General features: G+C 38.5%; 1 protein-coding gene across 3 annotated transcripts in view; it reads right to left on the bottom strand.

Annotated features, from left to right (window-relative positions):
* Nucleotides 1–13153, bottom strand: part of PIK3CB (phosphatidylinositol-4,5-bisphosphate 3-kinase catalytic subunit beta) — a 145027-nt gene that overhangs the window by 14856 nt on the left and 117018 nt on the right. For all 3 annotated transcript variants that reach the window (XM_080672464.1, XM_080672466.1, XM_080672465.1), the window contains 3 exons: nt 9221–9399; nt 8281–8390; nt 6871–6949 (listed from right to left, as the gene is read on the bottom strand). In XM_080672464.1, the coding sequence (XP_080528590.1) occupies nt 6871–6949; nt 8281–8390; nt 9221–9399 (368 nt within the window). The remainder of the gene's footprint in view (nt 1–6870; nt 6950–8280; nt 8391–9220; nt 9400–13153) is intronic.

Here is a 13153-nt window from a genome sequence, read left to right as displayed (position 1 = left end):
ACTTTTGCTGGAATGCGACAATATTTTAGATGCTGCAGACTATTAGGTTGCTACTCATTTCTGCTAATAGCATAAAAGTGGCCTTAGACTATCTGCAAATAAGTGGGTTGTGGCTGTGTGCTAATAAAACTTCATTAAAAAAAAACAAAAAAAACCAGACCAGATCCCCCTGAGTTTATATCCCTCAGGCAGAGTTTCTCACAATCACCATGCCTCTTATCTATGCAGTATTTAATATGAGTGGTTGACCAAAAAACTTGTTTCCTACTCAAAATTACTAATTCCATTTTTACACAGCTGTATTAGAAATTCCTCCTAATTAAAAAATAACACTATAATTTATGGTGTTAAAAAGGTCATTTTCAGGTGAACTATAATCTCTCTTCCTTATTCCAATCACATCTACAAGTCTCATGAAAACAATACCTGTGAGTGTTCTTTCTACCCCAACAGCACAGCAAAAGTTTACCCTGGAAGGATTTAAGAGTAGAAAACTTTCGAGAGAGAGAGAGAGAGAGAGAGAGAGAGAGAGAGAGAGAGAGAGAGAGAGAGAATCAATGGGAAAAACACACATTTTCTGGGTACCAGAACACTTGGATAAATAAAGGATTACTATATAGCCCAACCGGTATGGCTCAGCAGATGAGCATCGACCCAGGAACCAAGAGGTCACTGGTTCGATTCCCTTTCAGGGCACATGCCAAGGTTGCAGGCTTGATCCCCAGTAGGGGGCATGCAGGAGGCAGCCAATTGATGATGTTTCTCTCTCTCTAAAAAATCAATAAAAACATATTTTTAAAGAAGGGGGAGGTACTAGATAGATCTTAACATAATTGTTTTCTCATTTAGACTGGTAAAATAATAGACAGACATCAAGTTTAGAGTCTAACAGAGCTGGATTTGAATGTGGCTCTGCTAATTAATATTTTTGTAAGTTTTGACAAATTATTTAATATCCTTTGAGCCTTAATTTTCTCTCCTGTTAAAAAGGAATAACACACCCTAGCCGGTTTGGCTCAGTGGATAGAGTGTCGGCCTGTGGACTGAAGGGTTTTGGGTTCGATTCTGGTCAAGGGCACATACCCGGGTTGCAGGCTCAATCCCCAGTAGGGGGTGTGCAGGAGGTAGCTGATCAATGACTCTCATCATTGATGTTTCTCTCTCTCCCTCTCTCTTCCTCACTGAAATAAATAGAAATAAGCTTTTTTAAAAAAAGAACTGAGACACACAAACCCCAATGTTGAACATATTAAACAAAAATTTTATAACACCTATTTTCAGTATGTTCAAAGAACTAAAAGAAACCATTTCTAAAGAATTAAAGAAAAATATAAGAATAATGAATCACCAAGAAGAGACTATCAACAGGCAGGAATTATTAAAAATGAACTAAATAGAAATTCTGAAGTTGAAAAGTACAATAACTAAATATAAAATTCCCTAGAGGAACATAACAACAGATATGAGCAGCCATAAAAAAGAGTAGACAAATTTGAAGATAGGTCAAAGAATGAAGAAAAAGAGTGGAGAAAAAAATGAGCTTCAGGGAACTATAGAATACCATCCAGCATACCAAAAAGTACATAATGGCAATCTCATAAGGAGAAGAAAAAAGAAACCAAAAAAACCTACACATCCAAGAAGCTCAACAAATTCAAAGTGAGATAAACACCAAGTAGGATTAGACACATTATAGTCAAACTGTCAAGATTGAAAAATAGAGCCCAGCCCGCAGGGCTCAGTGGATGAGAGTCAACCTATGGACCAGAAGGTCATGATTCGATTCCCAGTCAGGGCACATGCCTGGGTTGTGGGCTTGATCCCCAGTATGGAGCATGCAAGAGGCAGCCGATCAATGATTCTCTCTCATCACTGATGTTTCTATCTCTCTCTCACCTCCCTTCGTCTCTGAAATAAATAAAAAAAAAAAAAATATATATATATATATATGGGAAAAAAAAGATTAAAAAACAGAATCTTGAAAGCAACAGTAAAGGTGTGACTTATCACTGACAAGGATTTTCAATAAAATTAACAACTGATTTCTCCTTAGAAACCTTGAAGTCCAGAAGGTGACATGACATTCAAAGTGCTGAAAGACTCAAACAAGAATTCAATATCCATTAAAATTATTCTTCAAACACAATGGAAAAATTAAGAAATTCCCAGATAAATAAAAACAGAGGAAGAACAAAAGCTGGACTCACATTTTCCAATTTTAAAACTTACTAAAAAGCCACAATAATAAAGCCTATGACAAAGGCAGACATGTAGATCAATGAAATAAAATTTAGAGTACAGTCCTAACTGGTTTGGCTCAGTGGATAGAGCATTGGCCTGTGGACCAAAAGGTCCCAGGTTCGATTCCAGTCAAGGGCACGGACCTTGGTTGCAGGCTCTGAGGCACATGTAGTAGGCAACCAAGCAATGTTTCTCTCACACTGATGTTTCTCTCTGTTTTTCCCTCTCTCTTCTCCTCTTTCTAAAAATAAATGGAAAAATATCCTTGGGCAAGGATTAACCGAAAAAAAAAAAAAAAATTTAGAGTACAGAAAAAAACTCTCAAATTTAGTCAACTGATGTTCAATGAAGAAAGAACATCTTTCCAACAAATGGTGCTAAGATAACTGGATATCGAATTTAAAAGAATAAAATTTGACTCCTGCCACATACCATATAAAAAGATTAATTAAAAAAGAATTAATGACCTCCATTACAAGGGTTAAAACAATAAAACTTTTAAAAGAAAAAATAAGTGTAAGTCTTCATGACACTAGATTTGACAATGGTTTCTTAGACCAAACACCAAACACAGAAGTAACCAAAGGAATAGATAAACTGGACTTTATCAAAAGTAAAAACTTTGTTTCAAAGGACACTATCAAGAAAGTGAACAGACAACCAACATAATAAAAAAAAATATTTCCAAATAATTTATGTAATAGGGGGTTCTAGTATCTAAAATATATAAAAAATCTTGTAACTCAAATATTAAAAGACAAATAACCCAATTCAAAAAGGAGCAAAAGACCTGAAAAGATATTTCTCCAAAGAACACACGCAAATGACCAACAGCACAATAAAAAGCTGGCCAACATATGGAAACATGCTAACATCTGTCATTTAATTGCTAAATATATGCTTATTAAATCTGAACATCAGAACATAAAAATTGCTGTAAATTTTCTTCTGTACTTTCATGTTTGAAACAGTCCACAATTAAAAAAACATAGAGAGAATTAGGTAAATGATAAAGTTAAATATTATTAACTATCATTTTAAAAGTTTAAAAAACTGTATGGACCTATGCTATATCATGAAACATGCTTCATGTTTTTTTCTCCTTGAGTAAAAGATTACCATTGTAGAAAACTAGAGAAATAGATACACAAAGAGGAGGGGATCATTTTCAATCCTACCACCTGAAATGACTATTGACATTAGTTTCTGTCAACATCAGTGTGTCACTGTTCAGTGAATTTTTAACATGGTTGAAATCTATATAATAAAAGCCTAAGTGACTGTTACGGTGGAACAACCAGAACGACCGGTTGCTATTATGTGCACTGACCACTAGGGGGCAGATGCTCAATGCAGGAGCTGCCCCCTGGTGGTCAATGTGCTCCCACAGGGGGAGCACTGCTCAGCAAGAAGCTGGGCTCACGGCTGGCGAGTGCCTCTCCCGCCTCCGCAGCAGCGCTAAGGAGCAGTGAGCCAAGCAGTAAGGAGCAGCAAGCAGGCAGGTGGTAAGGAGCGATGGGTCCCGGACTACAAGAGGGATGTCCACCTGCTGGCTTAGGCCCAATCCCTGGGGGTCTCGGACTGCAAGAGGGCGCAGGCCAGGCTGAGGGATCCCCCTCCTCCCTCAGTGCACAAATAACGTGCACCAGGCCTCTAGTAATTTTATAAAAATACTTTTGCATCAAATATTTCATTTGATATTTGAAGGTAATCACTTTCTCCAAATTGTTAGCAATTCTCTATAAACAGTATTTTTAAAATACCTTGAGGTATCTGGTCATACTGGAAAAGTTAGTAATTTTTTAAATTGTTATCCTACTATTGAGCAAATATTCAAAAGGATAGTTCAATTTTTAAATCTGTATATAAAGCAAGTGTAAATATCTTTGTGCATACATCTCTTTCCAAATTTCTAATTTTAAAGTAAGTTCTGGAAAGATTCAGGGGTGGGCAAACTTTTTGACTCGAGGGCCACAATGGGTTCTTAAACTGGACCAGAGGGCCGGAACAAAAGCATGGATGGAGTGTTTGTGTGAACTAATATAAATTCAAAGTAAAGGAGCGGAGGGGAGAGCAAGAGAACCCTCCGCTCTTTCGGCTCCGCGGGCTGAATCTGGCCCGCAGGCCGTAGTTTGCCCACGGCTGGATTAGATACAGGGTCTAAATAAACTTGCTACACAGAGGATTATATTAACTTACAGTGGTTTATAAAAATACTTGCATTTTTGTTGCTCCAAGAGTCTCCTAGACTAGACTATCATTTAACAAAACCTTTGCTAGGAAATCAATGCTATCCAATTGTTCTTGTAATCTGTACTTTTACATTGGAACTGACAGTGTTCACATACCAGTAATTATTAGTTTACTTATTTTATATCTTATATAGTCTTCACATCTTTATCCAATATATTTATTTTTATGAGCTCTTTAAATATTTAGAATTATTATCCCCCATCTTATTCATTATGTATATAATGCTTAGTGTGAGGTCTGACTTTCAATTTTCTTGGTTGACATTCAAATCTTAATACCTGTATGTATTTATATAAAGAGCCTGCCTGGGTCTGTAACAACTGAAGGCTCGACCAAGTGGGCGGGGACTGGCGAGTGGGCTGAACTCCGAGAGGTTCCTGGTGGCCAAGGGTGCAGAGCGGGAATGCGGGCGTGTGGGTGTGTGCACGAGCGTGGACCCGAGTGATACACACTCACACACCTGTACCCACACAGGGCCCTTGACTGCGCCACCCGCCTTCCCTGGACTTCACCTCCAGGTCCTGTGCCCCGGGGTCACTCAAGTTCAGCAAGAGTTTGTGATTTGCCCAAGGCACGTTGAACAGTTTTCTCTTAACCTGTTTGTGGGACTGTAATCCGATTTAAAACCAATGGACTAAACAAACAGAAGCACTTTCTAGAAAGTCAATTTAGAAATGTGGATCAAAATTCAAGTGAATTAGCTTTGGGCCAGGAGTTCCATGTCTGTGAATGTGTCCTAAGTAAATGGTCAAATAAGCAATTATGTTTACTGTAGTTGTTGATGCCAGGGGAAATCGGAAAAACCTGCCCCACAATAAAGGGTTAGTGAAGTTAACCACAGTAATATCAAACAGTCAGGAATAACACTGTAGCCATTAAAAATTATGTCTGTACATCCAATTCATTGACATGAAAAGAAGGCCATAGCCAAATATTAAGTGGAGGGCCTAAACCAGCAGTTGGACATCCCCTGAGGGGTCCCAGAATGGAGAGGTGCAGGCTGGGCTGAGGGACACCCCCCCCCTGCACCCTCCCCCCCCGGGGAACAATGCCCACTGTGGCCAGCAAACTGGCCTGATCAGGGGGTGGGGCCGGGCCACACAACCCCCTGCAGCCCCTCCCCCCCACCAGCCCTGCCCCCAATGGGCCCCCATTACCCTGATCAGCCCACAGTCCCTCTCTCCACCTGGCCCCACCCCAGATTGGGCCCCTCTCCCAGGCCGCTGGCCCCGGTCGGCACCCCCACCCCATTCGGGGGCAGGGCCGGCTGGCCAAACACCCATGGCCCCTCCCCCAGGCTGCTGGCTCCCGGTCGGCACCCCTACCCTATCCCCTCCCCATGGCCAGCCCCGCCTCCAATTGGCCCCCTAACCCCAATTGGGGGCGGGGCCCACCAGCCAATCGCCTGCAATCCCTCCCCCAACCAGCCTAGCCCTGATCAGCCTGATGGGGGCGGGCCAGCTGGCCAACCTCCCATCATCTCCTCCTCCTGACAGGCCTAGCCCTGATCTGCCTCCCCCCCCCCCCCCCGCATTGGGGCTGGGCCAGCCAGACCCCACCTGTGCACAAATTTGTACACTGGGCCTCTAGTTTTTATATAAGTACATCAACATTTCATTTGCAATTATCATCTGCTCTTTACCTTAGAAAATTTAATAATAATTAAACTTTTAAAGTATGTTTCCTTTTTTCTGTTGCCATAAGCCCTTCCTGCTCGCTGTCTACCCTTAATAATGGCAGTAAGTTAAAAGCCCTAAAAGTTCACCAAAACTCTTGGCTCTCAGGAAGGCAGAGAAAACAATGTTACTAGGCTAAAAAGAAGGGCAATCCTTTCGCTGGCCTTGTCACTCCATAATTCCCAGTGATTCCTCCCTGAGAGTAAACCGATTCCTTCTTTCTGAATTCACCATCACATGTCTAGTTCTACACCTGATGAGGTTTAAATAAGATAATATATTTGAGAGTACACTGCAAACTATAAAAAGGTACACAAATATTATTATAAAAAATTAATAACAACAGGAGGGAAGGAATCAATAAATTCTAAAAATTCTGCTGTGGAAGGAATATAACATGAGACAAAAATAATTCACTAGTGCCCTGGCCAGTTTGGCTCAGTGGATAGAACATTGGCCTGTGGACCGCAGGGTCCAGGTTCGATTCCTGGTCAGGGCACATGCCTGGGTTTCGGGCTCGATCACCAATGGGGGGTGTGAGGGGACAGCCAATTGATGACTCATCGTTGATGTTTCTATCTCTCTTTCCCTCTCCCTTCCTCTCTGAAATCAATAAAAATATATTTTAAAAAATAACTTGTAACTAATATTTAAAAAAAAAAAAAAAATAATAATAATAATAATTCACTAGAAATCTCACCGAAGATCCAGACCAGCTTCTTTCCAGAGTAAATCCATCAAACGCAGCATTTGGAGTGTCAACATATCCTGTCGTAAATCTAAGAGAAAAAATCTGCATTATTACAAATGTTTTCCGTTTTATAACTGCTAACATTAATTTAAGATTAGCTGATACAGCCAGAATTAACTAAAACTATTGGCAAATGCTCTGATAATTTTTTCCCCAAAGTTTTAATGTTGACCATATTCATTAAGAGGTTTGTTGGTTAGCATGTCCCAGTAACACTATTTCAAAAATGGAGAGTAAAAATATTTTAGTTTACCATGTGTAAGCTACTCTACTAATTATAATACAGCTTTAACACAGTAATATTAAAGCATCCACACAATTCACACTAATTTTTTTCCTTCTTTTTTAATTTTAGGAATACACAGGAAGTTCTCAAGAATTGCTAAAGTAATAATTGCATGATGCATTCACAAACAGTAATAGCTGATTTTTATTTATGATGTCCAGGGGTAATTTTCAGGTAACAGAGGCTGTGAAAGTAGCGACTTCTACATAATGACATTCATATGGTCAAGTGATGTTAAATGTCTGGCAAAACACCACAACTTCTTTTAAAAATAGTTGTAAGCACATATTATGCTAAGCACATTTACTTGTTATTTCACTTAATTCCTGTTAATAACCCAACATACACATGCTATAATCCTCATGTACATGAAGAATCTGAAGCTCAATGTATTTTGCACGACTTGTCTGCAGTCACACAAATAATAAGTGGTAGCACTTGGTGTGATTACTTCAGAGGCATTCCCTTTATAAAGTATGGGCCAGTAAGGTTTTTGTTGTGTTTTTTAAAGACTGATTTTTAGAGAGAGAGGAAGGGAGATGGAGAAAGAGAGAAACATCGATGTGAGAGTAACACTGGTTGGCTGCCTTCTGCACAGCTCTTACTGGGGATCGAGCCCTCAACCCAGACATGTGCCCTGACCAAGAATCGAACTGGCGCACAGAATGACGCCCAACCAACTAAGCCACACCGGCCAAGACTCAGTAAGGTATTTTAAAAAACAAAACTATGGCAGCAATATCAAAATTGTTATCACTGAAATAAGATGTATGAATATATTATTGGAAATATTCTGTTGTATTTCACAAGCTTTTCACCAAAGGAATAGACTTTGTATTTTGTAGGGGGAAAAGGGAAGGTATATTAGAACAATGTATGTAAGTAAGCTGTAGAAGTCCATTTCCAAAAGGGGGAGGAAAAGATTTAGGACATACTGAATTCAACCTCACGACCACTGATAGCTAGCTCTTTTGGATGCCATTTGCTGTTACACATTTACACATTTCAGATAAAGAAACCAACAACAAAAGAAATACTAAGAAATTTGGCACTATAAAAACTTCAGTACATACCATCACCATTTTTAAAAATCACTCCGACTGAATCCTCACCAAATACCTTGTTGTTGTATACCAGCCACAAAGGCTTCATTTTAGAATCCATGTATTTACATTTTTCAACACTGAAATCAAACAAGGGGAAAATCAGCCCACTTCAATTTAAAGACAGGACAAGATTATAATTTTGCTGTGATATACTAGTCGAGGGAGAACCCCTCACCTGTTCCAGTCTACAGAAATCAGAACTAGAACATTTCCTCTTGGCAGAAAAGCAACCTTTGGCATGTAGCGATGCCGGATGGGCTGGACTAAAAACCCAGGTTTACCCTTCTTACTACCTACATTTAAAATTCCTCCTTTCTTTTCCTTATTCTTCTTTATGTTCTTATGTACAGTCAATAATATTATTAAATTAAAATTATTAAGAGTTCATTCTTAATTTCTTAAAAAGGGGTCAGTTTTGAATACTGATATACTGAATACATATTATTACTTCTCCATTATTACTTCTAGAGAGAATGAAAAAGTGAGAAATAATTTTCCAAATTTATTCAAGGTCTCATTTTGAAATAGGAAAGCTGATTAGTAAATAATTTTAAAATAAGTTAATTATCAAATGATGGGTACCAATATTTTTACTTACATAGGATTTTCAACTCTTAGAAAACCAGTAATAGAAAACAAATTTAATTACTAGTATATACACTTGAAAGGAAGTTAACTTGTAATAACTTTCATTAACCCCACAGGTAAATTTAGCTAGCAGACATACATCCTATTGAACACAAGAATAACCTTTGAGGACATTTAAGATTTCCCTTCTTTAATTATATTCCACTTATTGGTGCTAATAGGTGGCCCTTTTCCTCCTCCAAGGCAGTCACTTAGAGATCCTTTCTTTATTGCTGTTTTCATGTAACATCCACTGAACACAGCACAGACTGTCACTTACTAGAGTTCTGAGAGGATGACACATGGGTTCAGAGGGGACTGCAGGTCAGAGAGGGCTTCCCGGTAAGCATTCTGTTTTAAACAAGTGTGCATGGCCTCTTTGCCTTTGGCTCTGTTTAGCTTCATTGCATTCAGTTTGATTAAACTATTTAAAGTTTTTAATTTATTGAGTGCTTCAACCTGAAAAATAAGTTTCCCACCACCAAAATTAATTCATGGTTAAAAATAATATAAAGTACTATGACACAATTTGATCATATTAATCAGCAACCACTCAGAACACACCCCCAACCCCACACACACCAACCAGCTAAAGTAAAAACAGTACTTGGCTTATGAAAAACAGATACAACAGCATAAAAAACTGACTTTTATCACTTGTTACTTAAAACACCATTTTTCAAACTTTCTTTAACCCTTTTCTTAAATGGAATCTTATCAATCAGGAAAAGGTAAAGGGACATAGATTGTGGATAAAAAGATAAGTATGAAACTTAAACTACACAGAACTCTGCAACTCACTAAGTAATAGAATTTAAAACACAACTAACCTGAACCACTCCATTTGGCCAACTCTGCAGTATAAGAGGAAAATTTATGTACAAGTAACCTGGGGTTCCTAATATTCAACCTTACTACCTGCTTCTTGTCATCATTCTTATATGACATCTTCTCAGAATATTCTCTTTCCATTAATAGTATGTTCAAATGGATTTTTGTTTAATAAATAAAAATACAAACACAGTATTTGTTGTCCAAGTCTAAATTAATGACTTGCAAGAAGTACAAGGTCAATCAACAATGGCCAACTTAATCAAACCACTGTGTTTAAAAGGTAACTTTGTCTAATAACTGAGGGTCTTTCTATCATGTTATGTAAAATTCCATAAGACAGCCTTGGCCAACCATAAATCAAAATAGTTTATCATTATGGCATTAAAACTGGAAACAACTAATGATAAAAACAAAGTGTGTGTAAGTTGTATATAACAAGCATATAAAATATGTATACAAAAAATATTATGAATACCATGGCTTGAATTTCCATGAACATGAGGTTTATTTTATACCATATTTTCATTTTCAAACTCTGTTCCTATTCAAGGAAACTACTAAGACTCTGAAGGGAGGTGAATTCAGGCATACAGTTTCTACAGACAGGCTGAGGGCTTGCTCACAGGAAACTGGGAAATTTCTATTAGCTTGATGATAAAATTGAGATGGCTGACCAACCTGCCAAGTTAGTCATCTGTCAAAACCACAGACACTTCGTTTCTCAACAATTCCAGAAGCTGTACAAACAGTGGTGAAAAGGGAACCAGCAAAAAATGGGCTATGCAAACAGGAACTTTTAGAAGTATTTCAAATTTGAATTTTTTCCATGTTTGTACAGTTGGGAATTTTCATGCCCCATCACTAATGTGTTGATATCCATTTCCTGGAACAGTGTCCTGAATACCCATTTGGCCATAAGTGCTTCAACACCTTGTCTCTTTACAGCTTTACAGTGATAACAAGAACTGCCATGTAAAGGGTAGTCTTCCCCTTGCAATTCATCAGTATAGGAAAAAAGTAAGACTAATATGATCATACATATGTCATATGATTGCTGTTATAAAAGTCAAGCTGAGGTCCCCAGAGAACCAAGAAGATGTCCAGTGTGATTTGAGCATGAGTGAAGCCAAAGAAGTAGGGACTTCATCAAAGTGTGGCCTTACAGACTTTGACAAAGAGTTTGGATTTTTATTCTCCATGCAATAAAAATCACTGTAGGGATTTTAAAAAGGGAAATGACATAATACATCTACATTTTAAAAACATAACTTTATCTGTAAAGAAAAGGGGTGAAGGGAGGGGGGAAAGAATGAAAAGAAAGGGTACAATTTAGGAGGTTAATGAAGACATACAAGTGAGAAGATAATGGGTGAAACTAGGGTGGTAGCCATGAACACAAGAGACATTGATAGGTATGAGATAGATTTAAGGGGACTGTAAAATTAAGGGGATTAGTAGTATCAATCTCAGATTGTTGTGAAGAATAAATGGCCCATAATAAGTGCTTAGCTATTATTATCATCATTAAAGGGCTTTCCAAAAGGGAGGGATCAGATATAATTCATTTCAACATGAATTAAAAGTCATCAATATTAAAATTATCTCTGAAAACCTATGGGAGTTTCTCTGGTAATGCAAATGAGTTAGAAAAGTGTAGTGGCTACGAATTTGCCTTCCCTGCATTCAATGCTTCTGCTAAAACTACCATCCATGGACTTAGAGAACACCTTATCTATCATCGAGGTATTTCATATAGCATTGCTTCTGAACAAGCAACTCGTTTCACAAAAATGAAATGCAGCAATGGGCTCGGTGCTCATGGAATTCACTGGTCTTACCATATTCCCCACTACCGTAAAGTAGTTGGCTTGACAGAACAGTGAAATGGCCTTTTTAAGACTCCGTTACAGCACCAGCTATGTGGTAATACCTTCCAGAGCTGGGGCAAGGTTCACCAGAAGACTGAATGTGCTCTGAATCAGTGGCCAATATATGGTGCTGTTTCTCCCATAGCTCAGATTCATGGGTCTTAGAATCAAGGTGTGGAAATGGAGATGGTACCACTATTATGCTCATGGTAATCCACTAGCAAAACTTTTGTTTCCTGTTCTTATCTTAGCTACAAAGGAAGAATGCTTCCACTGGAAGACAAAACAATGATGCCATGGAACTTGAAGACTCCTTTCCAGCCTTTTTGCGCTCCTCATGGGAGAACAGGCAAAGAAGAAGGGCGTCACGAAGCTGGCTGGAGTAATTGATCCTAACTACCAAGGTGAAATTGGCTTACTACTCCACAATGGAGGTAAGGAAGAATATTTCTAGAACATAGATCACTTGGTATTATCAGGCTCTGTGATTAAGATCAATGGAAAGCCCTGACCAGTTTGGCTCAGTGGATAGAGCGTCAGCCTGCAGACTCAAGGGTCCCAGGTTCGATTCCCGTCAAGGGCGTGTACCTTGGTTGCGGGCACATCCCCAGTGGGGGGTGTGCGGGAGGCAGCTGATCGATGTTTCTCTCTCGTTGATGTTTCTAACTCTCTATCCCTCTCCCTTCCTCTCTGTAAAAAATCAATAAAATATATTAAAAAAAAAAAGATCAATGGAAAATTATAAACCAATTCAGGCAGGACTACTAATGGCCTACACTCTTCAAGAATGAAGGTTAGAGTCATTCCAGCAGGTAAAGAACCACAACCAACTGAGGAACTTGCTAAAGGCAAAGGAAATACAGAATAGGTTGGAAGAAGGTAGTAATAAACACCAGCTATGACCATGTGACCACTTACAAAAATGAGGACTAATTGTCATGAATATCTCCTCATTTTGTTATGTGTTTGTGTGTGGTGTGTTTATAGAAAATGTCTGTTTCTTCTTGCTCTTATTCCCTTATCACAAAACATAAGATAAATTGACTTTATATTACAGTATTTAAATGTTAATTTTACATCATAGTATTTAATTTACGGTCTATCAAGAAGAAAAAACATAGTATTTAATTTACAGTATATCAAGGACATCACTTCCTCTTCTGGGAAAGAGGTCGGTCATTTTTAGTTATACTCAGTGTAGTTGTATCATGTTAGGTGAAATTTTGACCTTGTTATTGCCCTTATTTGGAGATTAAGTATGGTTTAACATTCTGCATATGAATGCTTCATCTGCCATGGTTAATGTGATATATTAACTTGACTGGGCAATGGAGTGTCCAGATATTTGGTCCAACATTATTCTGAGTGTGTCTGTGAGGGTGTTTTAAGGTGAGATTAGCATTTGAATCCGTAGACTGAGAAAAGCAGATCGCCCTCCCTATGTGAGTAGGCCTCATCCAAGCATGAAATTTTGAATAGAACAAAAGGCAGACCCTCCTGTGAGAAAGAAG

The sequence above is a fragment of the Plecotus auritus genome, assembly GCF_963455305.1.
Source record: "Plecotus auritus genome assembly, chromosome: 6".
Classification (NCBI taxonomy): Eukaryota; Metazoa; Chordata; class Mammalia; order Chiroptera; family Vespertilionidae; genus Plecotus; species Plecotus auritus.
Note: the sequence above shows the minus strand (reverse complement) of the source record. Positions and strands in the feature narration are given on the sequence as shown.